The sequence below is a fragment of the Haliotis cracherodii genome, unplaced genomic scaffold, assembly GCF_022045235.1.
Source record: "Haliotis cracherodii isolate W230 unplaced genomic scaffold, xgHalCrac1.p SCAF_4, whole genome shotgun sequence".
NCBI classification, from domain to species: domain Eukaryota; kingdom Metazoa; phylum Mollusca; class Gastropoda; order Lepetellida; family Haliotidae; genus Haliotis; species Haliotis cracherodii.
Window position 1 is genome coordinate 44,827,165 of NW_027266297.1, and position 22,133 is coordinate 44,849,297.

General features: G+C 41.4%; 3 protein-coding genes across 3 annotated transcripts; 2 read left to right on the forward strand and 1 right to left on the reverse strand.

Moving 5' to 3' along the window:
* Nucleotides 1-228: 228 nt before the first annotated feature.
* Nucleotides 229-16,332, reverse strand: LOC139478741 (uncharacterized protein C6orf62 homolog). Its single transcript, XM_071261350.1, has 7 exons — nucleotides 15,803-16,332; nucleotides 14,424-14,510; nucleotides 11,781-11,870; nucleotides 11,012-11,134; nucleotides 10,322-10,456; nucleotides 10,045-10,104; nucleotides 229-4,511 (listed from the first exon to the last, which is right to left on the reverse strand). Exons 1-7 carry the CDS (start codon nucleotides 15,929-15,931, stop codon nucleotides 4,452-4,454), a joined length of 684 nt encoding a protein of 227 aa, XP_071117451.1. The 5' UTR covers nucleotides 15,932-16,332; the 3' UTR covers nucleotides 229-4,451.
* A 2-nt stretch (nucleotides 16,333-16,334) lies between these two features.
* On the forward strand, nucleotides 16,335-18,571 carry LOC139479437 (uncharacterized). Its single transcript, XM_071262287.1, has 3 exons — nucleotides 16,335-16,391; nucleotides 16,769-16,808; nucleotides 18,222-18,571. Exons 1-3 carry the CDS (start codon nucleotides 16,335-16,337, stop codon nucleotides 18,569-18,571), a joined length of 447 nt encoding a protein of 148 aa, XP_071118388.1.
* Nucleotides 18,572-20,601: 2,030 nt separating this feature from the next.
* On the forward strand, nucleotides 20,602-22,133 carry LOC139478347 (uncharacterized). Its single transcript, XM_071260785.1, has 4 exons — nucleotides 20,602-20,681; nucleotides 21,162-21,211; nucleotides 21,410-21,469; nucleotides 21,784-22,133. Exons 1-4 carry the CDS (start codon nucleotides 20,602-20,604, stop codon nucleotides 22,131-22,133), a joined length of 540 nt encoding a protein of 179 aa, XP_071116886.1.

Sequence of the window (22,133 nt, forward strand, 5' to 3'; positions counted from 1 at the left end):
CTTTTTATTGCCAAATTGAATGAAGATATTTATTTTGGATATTTCAATTGTTCTCTTATCTTGACAACAACGTCTTTATTGGACAGAAAGGTGGATGTCTGGCACTCATACCATGTCTATCTCCGAGTTTATGGCAGGGGATGTCAATCTTGCAAGTTACCTGTTTGCCTTTCAACTGAGGCGTGATGACCACGACAGAGTTCTGGCACTACCAGGCATCGTAAATGACAAACGCAGGACAAATGTTTCATTTTTTTATGCTTCAAGAATATACATTTCCTTACAAGAGGTCAAAGTAGTCTCAGTATTTAGAATAGTTAACATTTCTGACAGATTCCCAGATTTCCGATGTAGGCAGATCTACTTCAGTTATGGGTAAATGAGTAACTCGATTGTTATGGACATCCTTCCCCACACACTAAAAACAAGTTCTTGACATCACTAAAGCTTGGATATGTTGGACACTTACACACCTGTGAGAATTTCCTCTTGTTCACTCCAAACAAAGAGAGTGAGTTGGGTTTTATGTTGCTTTAGCAATATTCCAACACACACATCCAGCAACACCTGAAATGGGCTCCACATGCCAAAACAAAGATGCCAGTCCATTCCACCCATAACTGTGTTGTAGATCACAGGTTTCATGTAACAACTAATAATGTTATCTTCAATTCTTATTACGTGAATGTTTAATAATTTTTAACTCCTCATCTAGAAAATTACAATAAATCCCAGTTAAAACAAAAACGTTTTTCAAGGGTGATTAAAAATAATTGACAATTTCTAAATTTTATCTTCAATCAAATATAACATATTAGAATATAAAGTACATAATGACAAAAGTTCAATGAATATAAACAAATCTGATAGCACTTATTTATCATTAATTTAAGTCTTGCTGCATTAAATTCTTGTTGGCATGACCAGAGACAAATATATTTTCCCAATAAAGATACAACAGTACATGCAGTTCTCTGCAGAAAGACCTAACTTGTTCTTTGTTGACTGTTAGAGAAAACAGAGTTCTATCAATATTCATAGCCCATATTGTTCAAGTCATTGCAAACACTTCAGCTTCACGGTCATTCACATTCCATCTTAAATCCACATACTCAAGAAGGCATCATTAATCACACCAAACAGAAATAAATGTGGTAGGCATACTTTCCAAAAACATACTACAATGTAACTGTTAATGTGCCAAATCATGAGAAAGTCTGGAGGTATGTATTATTCTATTCTTAATAACATATTCCCCAAGCAAGGCCAAATAACTACCCTTTGGAATGCACCTTTTATCACACAGATTCCTTCTGACAGTTCCATGTTTTTGGTAAATGTATTCTAGAGAATCTCGACAGGGATGCAGTTGTCACTAGCCTGCTAGCCAGAGTATTTGACCTATATTAAAGGTATAAATATTTCAGGGCAAGTTGCATTCCTGTCTCTGGGATGTGTTAGACTGGGGGGAACTGTGACATACTATAACAGTTATATCATAATACCAGTTACAAGACAAGATTACAGCCATACATGTTATTTGATACAGCATGTCTGAACAACTATTTGTGTTATAGGAGGCTTGTAACCTTTCGTGTATGTTTATAGCACACTAAACAGTGATTTGTCAAAAGGTAGGAAATGTTCTTCTGTATTTTATCATTCAAGGACGTAAGTTATTCCCACCTGGCCTCCGATTAAGATTATTTCCTCGAGTGCCCAACCCCTGCCTCACTACCTACCACAAAACACAGTCATAACAACTACACCGTCTGGCTGTGAATGGCTTAGAATAATCTATGGGAAGAAACTTACATAAACAATGAGATGGCAGCAGCCTGCATGTTAATACCAATGATGAGAATAAAATTTATACAATGAACAACAAATGGATAAGCTGGAGTCTACTCACTGTGACTTTTTATATACTCTGTTGACTATATGCATGGAAACATTGTCTCCAGCAGAAACAAGTGTGGGAAGAAATGGTATTAAGCTATGACCAACACTTGTACAGACCCTGGTTTGGACTGCTAATGTGCTGGATGTAGATTAGATTGGAAAACAGTATTGGCAGATAAATTGGTTCAAATTTGGCTTATCAACATGATCAGACAGCTACCAAAAGCATTCTCAACAAAAGATGAAATATTAATTCTGCAATAAACAAACTATAAAATAACCTTAAAAGATCATTATGGATGAGACTTTGGACAATGGCAATGTTTATATGACAATGATAATGATAGCTGCAATAGATTAGAAGATCTTATTTCAAAATTAATATTTTAGTGAAAATTAATATGTGAAATGAACAATTATTAAATATATCTTGAGATTTTGTCAATTACACATAAAAACAGTCCATATGATCTATGAAGTAACACTAAAATATTAATTGTCCATGTTTGACGATTTGTATTCAAAAGATAGGCAATAAAATATTTTTGGGAGGACTGCACTTTACCGGGGTCCACTTTTTCAGATTGCAGAACGGAGGACCGAACTCGCATTGCTAAGCTATGTTTATTTGTTAATCTAATTAGCCAACACCTCACCACAGGACCATACATGAAATTACAAATACATTGAACTCGTGTTCCTAGTGATCAGAACCTGATCATGTGCAGCAGCCATGTTTTCCCCCCGAAACTCAAAAACTCTATATAAATTTAAATAGATTTTCCTCAAACTACATTGGACTAATATGCTAAAAGTGGTGAGATAGCTAACCCATAACTTAACTCAAAACTAACACTAAAGATTGTGAGTGAGCGAGTGAGTATGGTTTAACACCGCTTTTAGCAATATTCCAGCAATATCACGGCGGGGGACACCAGAAATGGGCTTCACACATTGTACCCATGTCGGGAATCGAACCCGGGTCTTCAGCGTGATGAGCTAACGCTTTAACCACTAGGCTACCCGACCGCCCCCTAAAGATTGTGAAGGGGTTTGTGATCGGAAACGGGGAACCTAACAACCCAAATGATTGTAAAGAGGTGCTTGATCAGAAAGGGGATTCAAGGTCTAAGAGATAGAGTTGGGGATAACCTACAATAACCCAAAAGAACCAACTGAATAGTGGAGGGTCAAAAAGCAATGCGAGATCAGAGAAATGAGGGCTTCAACCTGAAGTCTGATCCAAGAAGCGCTGGCCTATAAGCTGTGCCCGGTAAACTGCAGTCTTGCCCAATCTTTCTCAAGTTAAAATGTCCAATGTTATACACTAGACACAAAAGTATATCCTAGGATTCACAGGCCATTCAGATTTCACTTTATCTCCCATAAATAACATTAAGCACCAAAAAGAACTGTCTTAGCCCCTATACTTCAGCATAGCCATTGCAGAAAGTAACATGAACAAGTCTAGTAATTTCAAAATTGCATTATGCACTCATAATATCATCCCTCCTCAAGATTGAATTGGCATTTGGAAACGCATCTAACTATTCCAGAGGCAGTCATCCTATTGCCTGCCCAGAGGGGCCTAGCCATTTTGTTATGGATCCACTAAGGCTATACAATCCCTTTACTTGACACCATGTCTTCCACATAGTTTGGAGATAGTTGAGTAAAAATGGCCTGAGAATCCAAGGATGCTAAAGCTGTACAGTTTTGAATACGGAAGGTTCTAATCTACTGCAGTGGGTACATGTGACAACAATGGTGGCGTGAACCTTTGGTATTTAGTTCACCTTCGGATGGAACCCATGATTGAGATGTACATTAGTCATACAGTATCTGCAACATAGCATTCCATCTTAGGTAACCACTATATGAGCAAATGGAGAAAAGAAGATGGGTTTGAACTTGGATCCTTCAGTACTTGCGTAGGCTTGGCTCCAGACATCAGCAGAAAAATCCTGCATGCGAACTGAGGTTTGATCATAACTAATGCAATCTTTGGAAATGTTTTCATTTATGCTATGTAATTATCAGTTAAAATAACAATGATTTGGCTGAATCAATTATAACTTATCATATAACAGTATGTGTCTACATCTGATTTAACATTGACAATATTATACCGTTTCACGGACATACTAACATTATGTAACCTTTAATTCCTGTTGTACAGCAAACAACTTTCAAGTTTCATTTCTAATCCAGAGAGCTGCTTATACCAAATGCAGTTAACCAACGTATTACAAGAGTATTATATATCCTGACTCATTTGGGGCTGTCAATACATATATCTGAAGTCAAGCCTACTCAAGATAAAGCATCTGCTTGCACCATGTAAAGGTATCCTGTTTGAAAGAAATTGAGTTTGTATTTGTCATGAAGTTGTTTACAAAAATATTTGCGCCTATGCTTTCTGTGTATGACCATTAGTCCATCTAAACAGAAAGCATATCAAACACACATTACAATCTGACACTTAAGTCAGAACTAGTCAAGAAGAAGGTCGTCTCCAACTGTGTCATAGTCAGGTCAAAGTCACTGGGTCAAAGATATGTTGCAACGAGTTCCTCTACATTTCCTGCACCCCAGTGGGTCAGCTGGTCCTGAAATTATCAATTGAGAGGACAATTTTAAACACATCACATACAAGATGATTATATATAAGGGAAAAATGGGTTTTTCAGAATAAAAACGATGTTTTATTGGCCTGTTTTCAGTCGTACAAATGGGTATCTCTCATACCCTCACTTCTAGTCGCACGTTTAAAAGGAAGCCAAGAGCTTGAATGTAAACATTAAACTTGTTTCCGTCCGGTTGTGCACGCACCTACCTATGACATGTCACAAATCTCTAAGAATAAGCCATCATTCAGGACTGTACTGGATTACTTCCCTGTGGGGATGGCTGGGTGGAAACATAGGACTGAAAACATACCAATAAAACATCGTTTTTATTCTGAAAAAACAATGTTTTAGTCTGTTAGGGTAGAATTCGACGGAACACTGGAAGGAGGGTCAGGAAAGTAATCAGGAAGTGACCTCTTTCACATTGAATGTACCAAGTTCCTCACCCCTGTAGTGAGTGAGTGATTGAGTGAGTTGGGTTTAACATCGCTTTTAACAGTATTCCAGTTATATCGCGGCGTGTCAGCTTAATGTGGAGGAAAGCCCGATCACCCCTGTAGTGACAATAGAACATTCGACCAGATGCACGGACGCGACAAGTTGTTTATCACGAATGCACCTTATGGTTAATGCTCTTTGACACACAACTAGTTATAGATGAGACAGGACAACTGCACACGTCAGTTGAATTGCCATCGAAGTGTGGTCGGCGTATAATTTAGTTACAGAACAACTCGCCGTAGACAAGGTAACTAAAAATAGCATGGTTAATGCCCTTCGACACACAACTAATTATCGATGCGACAGGACAACTGCACATGTCAGTTGAACTGCGATCGAAGTGTGGTCGGCGCATAATTTAGTTACAGAGCAACTCGCAGCATACAAGGTAACTAAAAAATACTAGCAGTACTATAAAGTAAGGGAAGACGATGCATAAACATAATAAAAAAGCCAAAGTACTGCAAACACTGAAGTAGATCTCCAAAAGCAGCCCTCCATAATAGCTTGCAGCGAACAATTACTGTGGAGTGCTAATGTTGAAGCTATGGCTCGAACTTCGTGTGGATGAGAGTAGGTGGGAGGTGCGAGTCCTTGCACCTCGTAAGCTCTGAGAATGACCGCTCTCAACCAAAAGGAGAGAGTATTACGTGTAATCTCTTTCTTTGCATTGGTTGAGAGCGGTATGAACAGCCGTCGAAATGTTGTCTTCGCTGGGTGAGATCAGCGTGATCATGAGGGCCCATAATGGCAGACAAGGAGGGAATGTGGAACATTCTCGAATCTTGGCCAGGAAGTTGATTTTTCGGTAAAAAAATCCCATCTGAGACCAAGATGGACGTTGCCATGGTTACGCTGATCGAACGTAATCCGACCGACGTCAATGGCATGCATTTCCAATACAGCGAGAGAAGGAAAGCCGTTTTCTGAGACATCGAGTCTAACGTGACCTGATCTAGAGGCTCGTAAGTCTGACTAGACAGGTTGCGCAGAGCGACATCTAGGTCCGAGGACGGCGGTTGGAATTTACATGACTGATCTTCAACCATGAAGGCACGTAGAATCTTCTGCAACTCCGGTATTTTAGTGAGCTTGTCGCCCGTAGGAGACGTCACCACTGTAGCCAAAGCTGCCAGATAAGTTGAGATCGTCGACCCTTTCAGACGCCGATATGACCAGAGATAGACTAGGAACTCTGCCACCTGTGGTGGGGTTGCTACCGCCGGGTTGAAGCCATGAGACTTGGCGAAAGTGGAGAAAGTGGCCCACTTGTCATTATACAGCTTACGAGTCGTAACTCCATGTGCCGACGAGATAAGCGATGCCGCTTTAGCCGAATATCCTTTCTTTATTTACGAGGTCTTAAGCAAACCCAGGCATGAAGCTGGAAGTTCTTTATCCCCAGATGCAAGTAGTCGTTGTGAGGATGAACAAGGAGGTTGTCTCGATCTGGCAACGGGAACGGTGGCTGATCGATGATCTGAAGAAGTTCCAGGAACCACGTTCTGGCCGGCCAATAAGGCGCGACCAAAAGCAGACCTAGGTTGGCCATTTGACAAACTTTCTCGAGCATCGATGGTAACATCAGCGTTGGCGGAAGCGCGTAAGCAGCTAGACCCTCCCACGATATCGCTAGAGCGTCATGGTCCCATGCCAGTGGGTCTGGAACCGGGTGTGACGAATCGAGGGAGGCGGTTGTAGTACCGGGTTGGGAAGAGATCTACTTGGGGCAACCAGAGTCGATCTGTCAGCAGATGCAAGACTGTTGGATGGATCATCCACTCCGTGGGAGACGGCCTCGATGGTCTCGACAGGGTGTCAGCTATCACATTCTTGGCCCCTGGGATGTGACGGGCTCTTACGCCCATGTCCAAGTCGTCGTACTGTAGATCCCGAGTTGGTATCAAGTCCGACTTTAGAAGGTTGACGATCCACCCGAGGTACCGTAGTAGACTCAGGGTGGTCGCTAACTCCCCTTGAAGGGCTTTTGTGAACTGGTGAGCTTGGAGCCCGTCGTCTAGGTAGAAGACGACCCTGGTCGCCTGCCGATGGAGACATTCTATGACCGTCTTCATGATCCGTGTGAAAATGTACGGGGCCGTAGAAATTCCAAACGGAAGGGCTGCCCACTGGTAATGAATACCTTGGTTGACCAATCGGTGGTACTTCTGGAACTCGGAAGCTATTGGTACATGGAGATACGCGTCCTGAAGGTCTATCGAGACGAGGAAGTCGTTCGGTAATGTCATCCGAGGCAGAGAGCTGAGGGATATCATAGTGAACGTGTCGGGTAGTTGGAGGTATGTTGCGTTGAACTTTTTGAGATTGAAAATAAGCCGCATCTTTGTGGAGTTTTTCTTGGGTACTAAAAAGATGGGCGAGTAGTACCCTGGCGATGGTGCCGATGTCCCTAGGCGAAGTACTGCCGCCTTTTCCACCAACGAATCGATGGCCTCCGTCGGCCGATCTGTTGGTGGAGTGTGGAATGTCGGGGGTGACGTCAGTGGTGGCGTCGATCTCGGGCGTGGGGCGTAGCCTGTTGTCAAAATGTTCTGATCGTAGGGGTCGTTGAGGAAAGCCCACCTGTGGGCATAGTGATGAAGTCTCCCCTCTACCTCACTTCTTCCCCCGCTGGCTTTCCCCCTCTGGGATACTTGGATAAGGAGACCTGGCGACCTTTCTTGTCTGAAGCTCTCTTGCGGGACGGCTATCGAGGCATGTCCCTACGAAAGGCCCGTTGCAAATTCATGTTTCTGTAATGTCGTGGGGCGTTCGAAACCGATGGCCGTTTGGACGGGTTGTGTGAAGCCGAAATGATGATGTCACGCTCGGATTCCCTGGAGTACTTGTCCAGAACTTTGTTGGTATGACCGTCAAAAAACTGTTGCTATGACCACGGGGCCCGTAAGAGTGTCCATGACGATCAGGTAGTTCAGTGCAGTCGATGTAACCATGGCGACGTGCCTTAGTAATCTGGCCTGAAACATTTCAGGACTGGACCAGGCTGTCCGAGATCCACCGTTGCATACAGGTAAGGACCGATGGCACCGTCCTTTCGTCCTCGTCCTGGGGGTCTTTCTCCTCAAAGAATACTGAGAGGGCCTCGATCCCTGTCGACAGCATAGCAAGCGGTTGTAGCTGGTGACGAACAGCAGTGTCCATAGATTCAAAATGCCTGTCTTCTACAAGAATCTAGGAGGGCGCTGGTTTCTTGAAGAGTAGCCCCCAATCCAAGTCCCTACTCATGGGTGACGAAAACGGCATGCCACAAATCGGGTGACGGGATCGAACAGGCGGCTTGCTGAAACTCTGCCCAGGCAGAGCAGAGGCAAAGTTCTGGTCCATTTCTTTAGCCATGGCACTCAAGACATCGGGAGGAGAAAACTGAAGAGACTGCAGTGTATCTCCGACCTTAGAGCCAGCACGCGTCGGTTTGTCATCGTCTTTTGATAACTCAGGCAGAAAGTTAGATAGCCAAGCAAACAACTCAATGTCTTTGGGAGGCCGAGGAGGGCTGTCGTCACAATTCATCGTCGACGTCGATTGTGTAGGCATAGATGAAGGAGCTGGTGTACTGGTTGACAGTCCATAGACCCCTGACGTAGTCGAATCCTTCTTGGTCAACGCTGTTGAGGCGAGTACCGCCGCCGTGATCTGGGCTATCAAAGCCGGGTCAATATGAAAGTGAAACGAGGGTGTCGTTCTGTCATTATCTCTACGACGCTGATCTCCCAGAAACTCCCAGAAACTAACTGTAGAAGTACTACGATCCCCATCGTAGTTATCGTCCGAATCGTACTCTCGACGACCACGAAGGCGATGAATGTCCTCATGTCGTTTACGGTCTCTCGACGAGGCACTCGACATGTCGTCCCGGGAACGGGAACGACTTCTAGAGAGGGATCTGTGTTCACTGTCGTCCTGCACGACATCCCTATTGTCGTTGGTAGAACAAGATAATGACCGACTGGGGACAGTAGTCCCCTCATGGTCCTCGTCACCACCCGGTTTAGTCATAACAGGGATGGCTGAGTGACGTTCTCGATCAACCGATTCACGAAGATCAGTCGTGTGGGTAGTATCATCAGCAGGCGAACGGTCACGTGTCTTGTCGAAAACAGAAGTTGACTGAGGCAGGTCTTTATCAACTGATTTCTTGGGTGTGGCTGACTCGCCACCCCCAGGGCCGGAAGTGGAGGGTGCAGAGTCCAAGGATCCACCCAATGACCTTCTCTGCTTGTAGCGCTGGTCAGTAGCCGGCTTTGCCAACGCACGAAGATACAAGTTAAAGTTTCTAGAAGACAAGTGCTCACATTCTTTACAACGTTTATCCAAAGGAACACGTTGAAAACCCGTCCTTAATGATGCAGGAAGGACAATACTTGTGAGGATCTACTTTAGACAGTTTTCTTTGACACGAGGCACCAATGCCCGACATGTTGCCACGTGTATAATCAAGTCAAACAGCGAAACACATGTTGAACACAAACAATGGATTACCAAGGATTCCATTCCAGGAGTCTACAGGTAAGACATATTATTATTACTTTATTAGAACAACAACTGTAGACAAACGATAAGTACTAGTAGAATACAAACTAGCAGTCTACCGCGAATCTTTCTCGATCGACCAGTCTCAGAAGCGCGCTGAGAGATTTGTGACATGTCATAGGGAGGTGCGTGCGCAACCGGACGGAAACAAGTTAACTGTTTACATTCCAGCTTCTGGCATCCTTTTAAACGTGCGACTAGAAGTGAGGGTATGAGAGATACCCATTTGTACGACTGAAAACAGACTAAAACATAGCTCTGTAATTGTATTGTTATTACTTACTAATATAACTACTAGTACCATGACTACTACTACTACTAGTAGTAGTAGTAGTATTCAGAAGTTTGTACACTAGTAGTAGTTTTTTGTAATGGGCCAAAATAACATGTGAGTGACTGTTGTGTTGTGTAATTTGCAAAGGCTTTTGTTGTACACCCATGACAGTATAGTAAGTTGTACCTGTGGCAGATAGAGGCAGACACTGGACAACTTGAACACCACGATCTTGTTCTTGGCAGTCTGAAACATATAGAGGATATGTACTGAAATAGTTTCTCTTTTGTTTGACAAACACTAATGAAATTCTTTACCTTGTTTGATTAATTTCTTACTCCATACTTTCATTGACAACAAACATTCAAGCCTTACTGGCCTAAAATAATTTTTCCTTTCTCTATCAAAACAAGGTGCCAAAACGAGCATGTACCCTTGTTAGTGATTTGAATAGAGGGCCTACCTGTAGCTGCTGCTTGTCTATGAAGAGGAACATGGTCTGGGATGGGTTGTTGATGATGAGCCCCTCTTTATCTCGCCGACTCACTAGTCTCATCAGCTGTCTCTCATAGTCCAGGTGACTGAACAAGAAGCTGGCCTGCCACACACACATGCAGTAATCATCTCCCTGACAGTTTCTTATAATACTGAACATGAAATAACCAAAGAAAACAACAAACACATAAATACTTGAGACCTATTCTTTCCAGGAATTCAAGGGGAACCAAAGACAAAATCTTGGTAATTAGGTCATATCCACATCAGTAAATAACAGTAACTAATTAATGCTTCAAGGGTAACTGTCAGACAAAGTACTAAAGACAAGAAGTGTGTCTTCAAACAACTTTTTGAAGTGGGTGTTTCAACCAGGAAGCATGAACAATGAACCCCATCATCAGGATAGGATGATGCCAGTCAGACAGATCACACATTGTAACAATCAAAAATCTATTTTCAATATTGACAAGCATGAGGTACCAGGGAAACCTATTCTGCCCAGGATTACTGATAAAAACTTTCTTCTGACACTGTCACAAAATCCCTTAAAGTGATAATCATGAATGAAATGATGATTTAAGTCATAACACAATGTATAATACCTGCAGCATGTAACATAATCATCATGAATGTGCACATATCTTCTGCAACATACCTCAATACGTTTGAATGGGAGTTGGTCTCCCTTCCAGCGAGAAAAGAGTTGACACTCAATCCTGTCAATGTCACTTCTAGGCCAAAGGAAAAAGTCAATCTCTGTTGTACATCCAATGACATCCTGAAAAGAACATTTTGAGTACACAATTTTGTACATTTAATGTTTGTATGTTCAGCGCTGCAACACATCCATGCACACGATAAAAAACAACATAAACCCAAGTATATAGTATAGAATCTTCACTTTGAATATTTATATACTGCTTGTACAGCAGTACGAGTCATATACCTTGACGCTGACAATGAGTGACTATTCTCATAAGTGTGGGTTGTGCATATTATTTATGTCTTCCTTACGGAGAATGTTACCTGCAAACTTTGTTAAACTATTTTACTGAGTGTATCATGAAAAATAAAAAAAATATATAGTATATTTCCTGTACACAAAGTACATGTACAATCTGTGATGAACAAGCATTTTCCAAAGTCCATATGATAGAAGTTTGTCTTATAGTTTAAGAGTGAGTGAGTGAGTGAGTATGGTTTTACGCCGCTTTTAGCAATATTCCAGCAATATCACGGCGGGGGTACACCAGAAATGGGCTTCACACATTGTACCCATGTCGGGAATCGAACCCGGGTCTTCGGCGTGACCAGCGAACGCTTTAACCACTAGGCTACCCAATCAAATAGGATACTCCCAGCTTTTGATGATCTTCACCAGTTATAACCCTGCCATTTGCTATGCCACAAGTATTAACACCTACCCTTCTCATGGACTGCCACCTAGGAGCATGCAACTGAACTACATCTTTGTCTAGGAGTTCTCGGGAGCTTTCATAAGAATAAGCCTCTTCCTGAAATACAAAATAAACATGCATCAAATATAACAGGGTTCTGATTAACTTCTGAACATGCTAAATGTAGCATCTTATGTAAGCATGGTAAGACAAGTAAATTGAGTTTGAGGACTGGGGTAACTGAACATCCTCATAAGCTAAAGAGTCATGATCAACCACTTTTTTCACTTGGTTAACAGGTTAGTTTTGCTGCTAAAGAATGAAACCAGAATAGAAATACAATCAGTTAGCAATACATCAAAATCAAACTTTGCACTGCACCATTCCTATTAGTATAGAAAATGTTTCTTAAATTTTAAAAGAATCTATGACGTAGTTCTTAAGTTATAGGTCACACAAATGTTGAAGTAAAAAAGGATATGCTATGTTCAAAACATGTAAAAAATCATATTTTCTCAGAAAATCCACATATCAAAATTATACTTTGCACTGCACTTTTTCTATTGGTATGGAAACTGTTCACTAACTTTGGAAAGAATCAATGGAATAGTTTTCAAGTTATAGGTTGCACAAATGTTTCAGTGAAAACATTCTAAATGTAAAAAGCTGTATTTTTTCAGAAAATCCAAATATTGCAATCAAACTCTTCTCTGCCACTCATCTATTGGTACAATAAGCGTTCACCAAGTTTGAAAAGAATCTATGCCGTAGTATTTATGGTATAGGTCGCACATAAAAATGTCTTTGGAAGGACAGACGGTATTCCTTGGTAAAACTATACACCCTACCTTCTTAGGTCGGGGGTATAATTAAGCCACTGGAGCAAACCGGAACTCCAACAAAAGTAATGCTGCATACTATAAGGTAATGCTTGAAGGCAGAACTGTCCTTGCAACACTGTCTTAATGGGATAGCAGTGCAGGGGTGGAGAAAGACCTTGCCTGACTCAGTGAGTAGGCTTGACTTGAGTTATATGTATTGACAGTACCAAATGTGTCAGCATATAAAATACTCTTATATTACATTGAATACCTGCGTTTGGTATAAGCATCTCTCTTGTATAGAAACAAATTTCTCTCGACTTGAAGGTTGTTTGCTGTACAACAGGAACTAAATGTTAAGTTTTGAACCTAGTTTTGAACAATATTCCAGTCATAACAAGGCATGTCAGCTTAATGTGGGAGGAAAGCCCGAAGTGATGCAGGTCTCAGACACTTTTGTGGAACCCATGAGCACAGGTATGGTGCTGACAAACCTCGAAACATAATCACGGCAAACAAGGATCCGAACCCATAATCATAGTGGCTGTTCCACAAGGTAAGAAAAAGATCTCCACAAAACATACAATCTCAAATAGTTGGTGCTTATAACTTCTGGACACGTACCCTTCAATATGTTCAACTTGAGACAAGCTCATATCAACATGTAACTAATGTTATATTTGGGATAACACTTTCTTAGTAAAGTACAGATTCTAGTACTTTTTTGGGGTTGAGTGCCGTCCGGGATTCAAACCCACACCTGCCAGGGTGAGGCACCTAATCACCAGCACACAAAGTCAGCGATCTAATCCACTCAGCCACCGAGGCTTCCACAAAAATGAAAGTCCGACAACTGGTAGTCTAGATCACGTACTTTGAGTACCCCCCTGACAAGTGTAAATTGGCACGGCTCCCACAGTGTATTCACTGATATCAACAGTTTTCAATTTTCAATTTTAACATTGTTTGTTGTTTAACGCCACACTCAGCAATATTCTAGCTAGACAATGGCAGTCTGTAAATAATCAAGTCTGGACCAGACAATCCAGAGATTGACATGTTGAGCATTGATCTTAGCAATTGGGATACGATGATGTACATCAACTAAGTCAGTGATCCTGACCAAATGATACTGTTAGTTGCCTCTTATGACAAGCATTGGTTGGTGAAGACCTATTCTAACCGGATCTTCATGGGTGTCAATTTATTACACTTCTGATCAACGATAAACATATCAGTTATTTTTTTTATATGCTAGTTCTACTACTCTGCTATAATACCTCTTTGTGAAGAGGTGACACCTCCATAGAAAGTCGTGTCTGGATGACACTAAGCAATTTTTTTATGCCCAATCTAAATGAAGATTGAATTGGTTCTTGAGCCAATCAGAATAGGCTTCATTTCTTTGCCACCTTGATTCGGAAATTTTGATCATGGCAAAAGGGAAACTGTCACAGAATACAAACACCTATGATAGAACACCATTTAGGGTGCATATGCCATTGAGCTAAAAAATGACACGATCTATAACATATCCACAATATAATAGTGCAGCTTTGTTTCCTTGCATTCGGAACTCCCTGATCTGATTAGATTCTAATTCTGAGATACAGAAATCAGACATGTTTGTCTGAATGCTTGGTTCACCGGTACCTACAATTAGAAGCCTCTCAACATTTATTTGAAAGTTCACCTGACACTACCTGCTGTTGAGGTGCCATCTGATCTTCATGCAGAGAGGTATCATTTCAGAGCAAAAGATTAGGTTTTGAACAGACTGGTAAGTTCCCTTGTTAATAGAATTACTTTGAGTTACAATGACTTTAAAATTTAAATCCTCTGTACTCACCTTTACACCTTTGAGAATACTGTCTTCATAGTTGTTGGTCATTACCGGAACAACTTCTGCTACTTCAAAAATAGCAACCTTTTTCTTCTGAAAAAGTAATCAGTTACTTAATATTTCTGTACACAACATCTTTCATCATACACTTACAAAACGACCAGTCCAAAAACAGATTTAAGAGGTTTTGATCTCACAAACATCTGTCACAATGCCGATTTCATAGTGCTAGCCCACTGAAATATCATGCCGCAGATTAACATGAATACTGCACTCAGACACAGTATACTGACTACGAGCCGACCAGTCCTTGTTTTAGCCCCTCAAAGCTGAACGCAAGACAAGGTAACAACAAGGAACACCTTTTGGTATGACGTGGCCAGGATCAAACCCCAGACCTTCCACCCCCTGGGCAGATGCTCTATCCACTAGACCAGAGGCGATTTACATTTTGTTCTGGAAATGGATAAGAAATCTAAACAATTTCATCAGTTTAGGTCATAGTAAGGTTGGTGAGGAATGTAAGGGGGATATACTCTCTTCACATATTTTTCTTGAATGCTGGTACAAGAATTCTGCTTCAGTGCTGTCCTTAGCTCATGATCTCAACGTCTTTATAGAAGAGGCTTCCTAAGCGTTTTAAGTGTTGGCTTGTCCTGCCAAAGATCTGTTTTCAATTCCACACATAGGTAAAATGCGAGCCCTTTTCTGGTGTCTAACCACTCCAATGAAAAAAAAACCTCCTCACACACAAATAGTAGTTTTCTTGTTTTTTTACCAAAACCATTGTACCATTCTCAGGTCAAAAATGACCCAAAATTAAAGGGCAGTTATTGGAGTAGGAATCAACAAAGTTCAAATATCCAAACTTCAAACGCATAGAACTCTTTGTCGGTGTCATTGGAGATATGCAGTACACAATGATACAAACAAAAGCAAATTAGGAGATCATAAATAGGCATACAATTGTGATATTTCACAGGGGTTGATGTTAGTCAGTGTAGCAAAATAGTTTTCAGTTTTACTCTCACACAACAGTGGTTTCTTCTACCATTTATTAATTAAAATTAAGTTTTGATTACACCAATTTCCCAAGAGCATCCCAGAGAATCAGCACCAAACTGTAAACAAGCTTTGGTGTGTAATATCAGAGACCATATGATAATTATATGGTCTCTGGTAATATGTTTCGTATGTTTCCTGAAATGTCATTAAAATGCTACAAGTGATTCAATGAAAGCTATTTTTGCTACAATCATGGTGATTAAAAACGTGGGAGCTTGTTAATCTATCGCTCCACATTGGCAAATACTTGTTATTGTTTGTAAAATATTAAAGTAATTCAAACAAATTGAAACTGGAAAACACTCCAAATGTGGATTCACCTTTTCTTTGAAATGAAAAATAATATACATCTTGAACTCAAAATGGTCAGCAAGCGACTCTCTTTTCTTTCTAAGTTGGTGCCGAAGCCTGCTGACGGCCGCACTTTTCCGTGCATGGGGATCCCCCATCTCTAGTTCTCTACGCGTCCAAGTGGGTATTTTGGTTTACAGAATCATATTAGTGGCTGTTTACGTCAAGTTTACCCTTCTCGAATGAAGTTGATAGTTATTAATGTGCATTTCCATGGCTGACAAAGAATTATTTGACAATAACACTCGGCCAAAGACAGTGACGGACTCAACAGACAGGCCTGTATTTGTGGAAGGCTGTGTCGCCAGTCTCTTTATAAGAGGGGTTATGTACACAGTGAAGATTCTGACGTGCCATGGTTCGTGAAGGGGGAACGATAATGAAGTATTAGAGTCAATAAATCCATCGCGAAAGACAGATATCAACGCTGATCCACTTGTAAGTGGAAAATTACAGCACACTGCAAAACAACACACTGCCTTTGCTTCTCTTTCCGCAAATATGGCGAACGAAGCCTCGTTCTGGAATATCAATTCAAGGGAGGTTATTCAACTTCACGTAATCATGATATATGAGTTGACAGGTTCGTATCCAAAAAGTAATAATATTACTTCTATTTTACAGACATTACAAATTATAAAAAGCTATTGCGAAATCGAAATTTGAATCCTTATAGTGTTAAATTTTGTATCTTTTGTCCTTGACAAAAGAAATTATTTGATAGAAATATTTTTTTTCTGCAGGCTCTAATAAAAACACATGCTGTGATTCATCAGAATGTGTTCATGGTTGTTGTATGACATATCTCTAACGTCTTGCCTGAAGCTTCCTTGAGAAACTATAACTTCTTTTTCATATAATGAGCTTTGTAAAAGCAGTGACTATAGATACCCCGGTCTCATAATTCTTGGCACCCCTATATATGAGTCTTATAGTATAGGAGTGACAATAGTTATGGGTATATTCTGGGTCTGGGTATATTTCTCTGCATGTTTTAGTGAGTTAGTATTGTTTTACGCCGCTTTTAGCAATATTCCAGCAATATCACGGCGGGGGACACCAGAAATGGGCTTCACACATTGTACCCATGTCGGGAATCGAACCCGGGTCTTCAGCGTGACGAGCGAACGCTTTAACCACTAGGCTACCCGACCGCCCCCTGCATGTTTTATGTGATGACACCCTCAAATAGGATGATGCTGTGATTATTGCTTTTGATGTCTGTAAATGCCCATATTGGTACCCTACCTTAGTACAGTCGTGTTACCAGGGATACTTTCTATTGTTCAACCGTTTTTAAAAATATTTTTGTCAATGTATGAGTGAGTGAGTTGGGTTTAACGCCGCTTTTAACAGTATTCCAGTTATATCGTTGGAGGAAAGCCCGAAGTGATGCAGGTCTCAGACGTTTACCACCTCGCCGAAACCCACGAGCACGGGTATGGTGCAGACAAACCTAGAAACATATAATCGGGGCGAACCGGGATTCGAAACCACAATCATAGGTTTCTACCGTGCCAAGGGGCGCAACTCTGCACAGCGAATCGCGGCGCCTTAGACGACTGAGCCACCCCTTTCAATGTATGATCTCCCCGTGACAGGGAAAACGCATGTTATCTATTCATATGTTCTGTCCAGACATAAACAAATCCATGCCCTCTCTTCCCAATATCTCATGTGTAAAATTGACTTAATTACGGATTTTGATATTTAAGTTGAGTAAAGTTGTATCCAAATGAAAGCCCAGGGCTTAAAAACGAAAAAGGACGAAAACATAATAGGAAGAATGAACGTCCCAGGTGTAATGAAACAATACTCATAAGTCGAATGAGAGAGCAACATCTTAACAGAAGAGATAATTTTCCTTTCAACTTGAAAATTATGAGTCAAGAGAGCTAAGTCACGAGGGGGCTAAAATAAGTGCAGTCCCAGTACCTTTAGGAAAAGCCGTGCAAGTCCTTGAGTAATATTGGCCATTCAAAGTTTATAAAATATAAGAATATAGATAACTACACTGATAGCATACTAAATTTTTGATTCGTCCGGCATTAATAACAGAAACCGATCAACATACGTACCAAGGTAGCGAGTTTTAACCGCTGCATGCCTGTCTTCACAAACCACGTTCGAATCCCGATTCGCCCCGATTATGTTACTAGCATTGTCAGCCCACACCTGTTTAAACCTGTTTTGTGAATGCTACTTAGCGTCTATTCAGAATATGAGAGGATCTTCTTCAATTTTTATTTTAAAAGTAAAAGTTGCTGAATTTCTTGACGTGAGACAAAACACATGATTTTAAAGCAAACACTACGACGCCGAGGATTACAAATGAAGATTAAAAACCCACTTTCATTATGTATATGATTCATGTTTTTGATGCTCCAGTGGTCATCGTGGGCATCTTCTTGGCCCTGAGGTCGTGTGCACGAAGATGCCGGACAGTGGTCAGAGGTCACCACAGCGTTCGTGGATCTCTTGATGCCGCCGAGCGGGGCGATGCGAACGACGTTGTCTCCCTGGCTCCACACGAAGATTTCACACTGGCTCCCAACACCCCGTGGTGGGAGGTCGTGGAGAGAAGAGAGGCGGAAGACCCCACTTTCGGTGAGGATTTGGTGATAGCACCAGAGTACTGTGTGGAAGACGAGGTTTTGAGCTATGACCCCGACTACTGCCTGAAGCCGGGCGCCCTCTGGTGGGAGGTGGTGGAGGCCCAAGAGAAGGCTGGGAGCTGAACGCAGACCTTTAGGGAATGGTCCCCGGGGACACATGGAAACCCGGACATCAGTTAAACAGTCTCACGGACAGATGTCCCAGATACTTCAAGCTCACCGATCATCTTCACATCTGATGACAGGATGTCTTCATAAAGCTGTGAAAGACCCGTTCCTTTGTGAACACACCTGTGACAGTAATACGTCATGGTTTTTGTCATGCCAAGGAGAGGATATACACAGATGTACAGGGGTGTGTTCCCATCGTTTAAGCAGCCACTTTATTTATATGTTTCAGACTTTGGTGATATCTCTTTTATATGATTTACATTTTTCCTGTTATGTAAATGTTATGCAATAAATCCTTGGTTGTTATTTTATCCTTTGTTGTCAGAAGTGACTTTAAATGTTAACTCACTCACTTACCTACCCACTCACCAACCCATTAACTTAAACACCCACACACCCGCTCAATCACTCACTTACCCACCCACTCCCCGACTCATTTCACTCACTCACTCACTCACTCACTCACTTACCCGACCATTCACTCACTCACCGACATATTTCACTTATACTCACTCATTTCACTTATACTCACTCACCGACTAATTACACTCACTCACTCACTGTTGCATTTTCAAACACAATAAATCATTCATTGGTGTGAAAGGATACCAGTCGTATAAGACGTCGCAATGCGTTAGGGCGGTCGGGTAGCCTAGTGGTTAAAGCGTTCGCTCGTCACGCCGAAAACCCGGGTTCGATTCCCGTCATGGGTACAATGTGTGAAGCCCATTTCTGGTGTCCCCCGCCGTGATATTGCTGGAATATTGCTAAAAGCGGCGTAAAACCATACTCACTCACTCACTCGCAATGCGCTGGGCAGAGATGCGTCCATTAAGAGTGCCCGCAACTTGTGCTTGTGGGTTGTCATGCCAAATTCGCCCTGATAATGTTTCTACGTTTGTCAGCACCATAACCTTCATCGTTGGATGTATATGCCTGTACCACATCCCGTCTACATGAAGCCGACACATCGTGATATAACTAAAATAATGTTAAAACCCAATCTAATTCAGTCACACACTAAAACATATTGACTGTGGTATGGTCATGTTACATGAAAATACCATTGACCCGTAAAGCTTGTGTTGAGTATATTCTAAGGCTTCTAGCCATTGATCCCGAATCACAAATGTATAAAAAAGAAACACGAATATTTTCACAGAACTGTTACACCCAAGAACATCTGCCAAAGTGTTTTGTATGAGCTTATTTTATAAGTGATTTATTTCCAAGCTCATTAAAATCAGATCTTAGTTCTCGCTACCGCTAAACAAAGATCTGTGGACATCCCATTACGGGTCAAATCAGATCGACCTTGCGCGAACTTTGACCGACCAATGAAGTAACTGACAGAAGTCCACATTAGCCAGTCAGAAGGCAGCTTTCTCGTGCTTTACGGCACTAATTTCAAATTGGCGACTACGCTTCGAAACATATTTTGACAAATTCTCGATAAAAAAATGAAACCTGAACAAAAACACATTCTGGAATGGCCAATAGATGGTCTAGATTGTATGGATTCAGTCGTTAAGCCCGTAACTATCGTTCGGAATAACCCGTGTTAAAGTTTTCGAGGTTGCAAGATTAGAAATCACATTCCGACTGTCACTTTCATGATGTGGTAAGCGACGCTCTGATTAGGGGTCGGATGAAAGGTCGTTCTGACGTGACCCGTAATGGGATGTCCTCAGATCTTTGTTCAGCGGTAGCGAGAACTAAGATATGATTTTAATGAGATTGGATTTATTTCCCAAGTTGCATGTTTGATATTAATTCCAAACTATGTCCAATTCTCAAACAAAACTTTACATTTATTGAAACTACCGGGAAGATACATTTACCGATGATCATGAGCTCTGTGGTAACGATTCACAAAAGGCTATGCCCTTCTTCACAAAACACGTTAACCATAGAGTTACCTGCCCTTGAGCAATGGTATCTAAGGGGGTGACGTCACAGACAGTGACGATTGAGCTACTTGCATGATGCCGTCTTTATCTTTAGCGCCTGCTGAATCGACACATTTTCGCGACATGCCGTCAGTATCAACTCTTCCTACGAGGTAAGTTATCCTCTTCTTTAACATTGAAAGCAGAAGCAATCGCATATGGGAGAAACAATTTAATGTGTGTGTTATGATATTTACTTGATAGTGTATTGATTGTATGATTTATTAGGTTTTGTATAGGCATACTCGTAGAAGCAAAATGATTCGCGCATTTCAAAAACATGTATAGCGAGTACATTTTGATTTATATATTTTGATGCATATATACTTTAGTACAATGTATATAATTATATATTCCCGAACGAACTGTGACTAATTATTGATATGTTTTTTGTCAACTTGTTCCGATATCATTAAAGAAAAGAGAGACAGGACATCTCCCGCCGTAACTTATGTTTCACATAGAAAGCAACAGAAGACGATAGTTTGTGTTTGCCTCACTTATATCACATTTGTGTGTTTTAATATACTAAACTTACATCTTGTTTTGAACTGATGTAGTGTGCCTATTTGAAAATAGTAACATTGTTTCAGATTGCCGAGCATCGAGATTGGGATTCAGTCCCGAATGAACTTTGTCAAAGGTAAATTTACTTCTGTAGTTAGTTTTAGATTTCCAAACGGGAATGTGTGTTGACAGAAAGGCCTGAAAAACATATGGATTAAATAAAACCGTTCTACCAGAAAACACGCCTCAGTATCTAGAATGTTTTAATTAAAATCTATTGAACTAAAACCAACGATTTAAGGACGTTATCTAATCAATACATTTGTGCTTTCAGATATAATAACCGGCCAAAGTCACATGGTCCTTATTATCTGCTCAATTTTTGTTGGAGGTGGTAAGTATATTTTCCACCACAGGTGTATAACTGGCAATTCAATCGCGTCAACACGGAATCCTCATCTTCTGCAAAACTTCACAATATAAAAGTAGCCCAAACTATATCTTCAGTATTTGGAGGAAATACAAATGTCTGACTTTTTCACTCTGTCTTGGATATACGTTGCTGCCAAGGTGAAGATTTATCAACACATGAGGGTGTTATGGGTGAACCGAAGCTATATTTGTGCCATAAAACAATGTTGTATCGAAAATGTTATTTTTCAGTTTTTGTTTCTCACAAATCATTGAGTCACGTTTCTGATTTTCCAGTGGTCATCGTGGGCATCTTCTTGGCCCTGAGGTCTTGTGCACGAAGATGCCAGACAGTGGTCAGAGGTCACCACAGCGTTCGTGGATCTCTTGATGCCGCCGAGCGGGGCGATGCGAACGACGTTGTCTCCCTGGTTTCACACGAAGATTTCACACTGGCTCCCAACACCCCGTGGTGGGAGGTCGTGGAGAGAAGAGAGGCGGAAGACCCCACTTTCGGTGAGGATTTGGTGATAGCACCAGAGTACTGTGTGGAAGACGAGGTTTTGAGCTATGACCCCGACTACTGCCTGAAGCCGGGCGCCCTCTGGTGGGAGGTGGTGGAGGCCCAAGAGAAGGCTGGGAGCTGA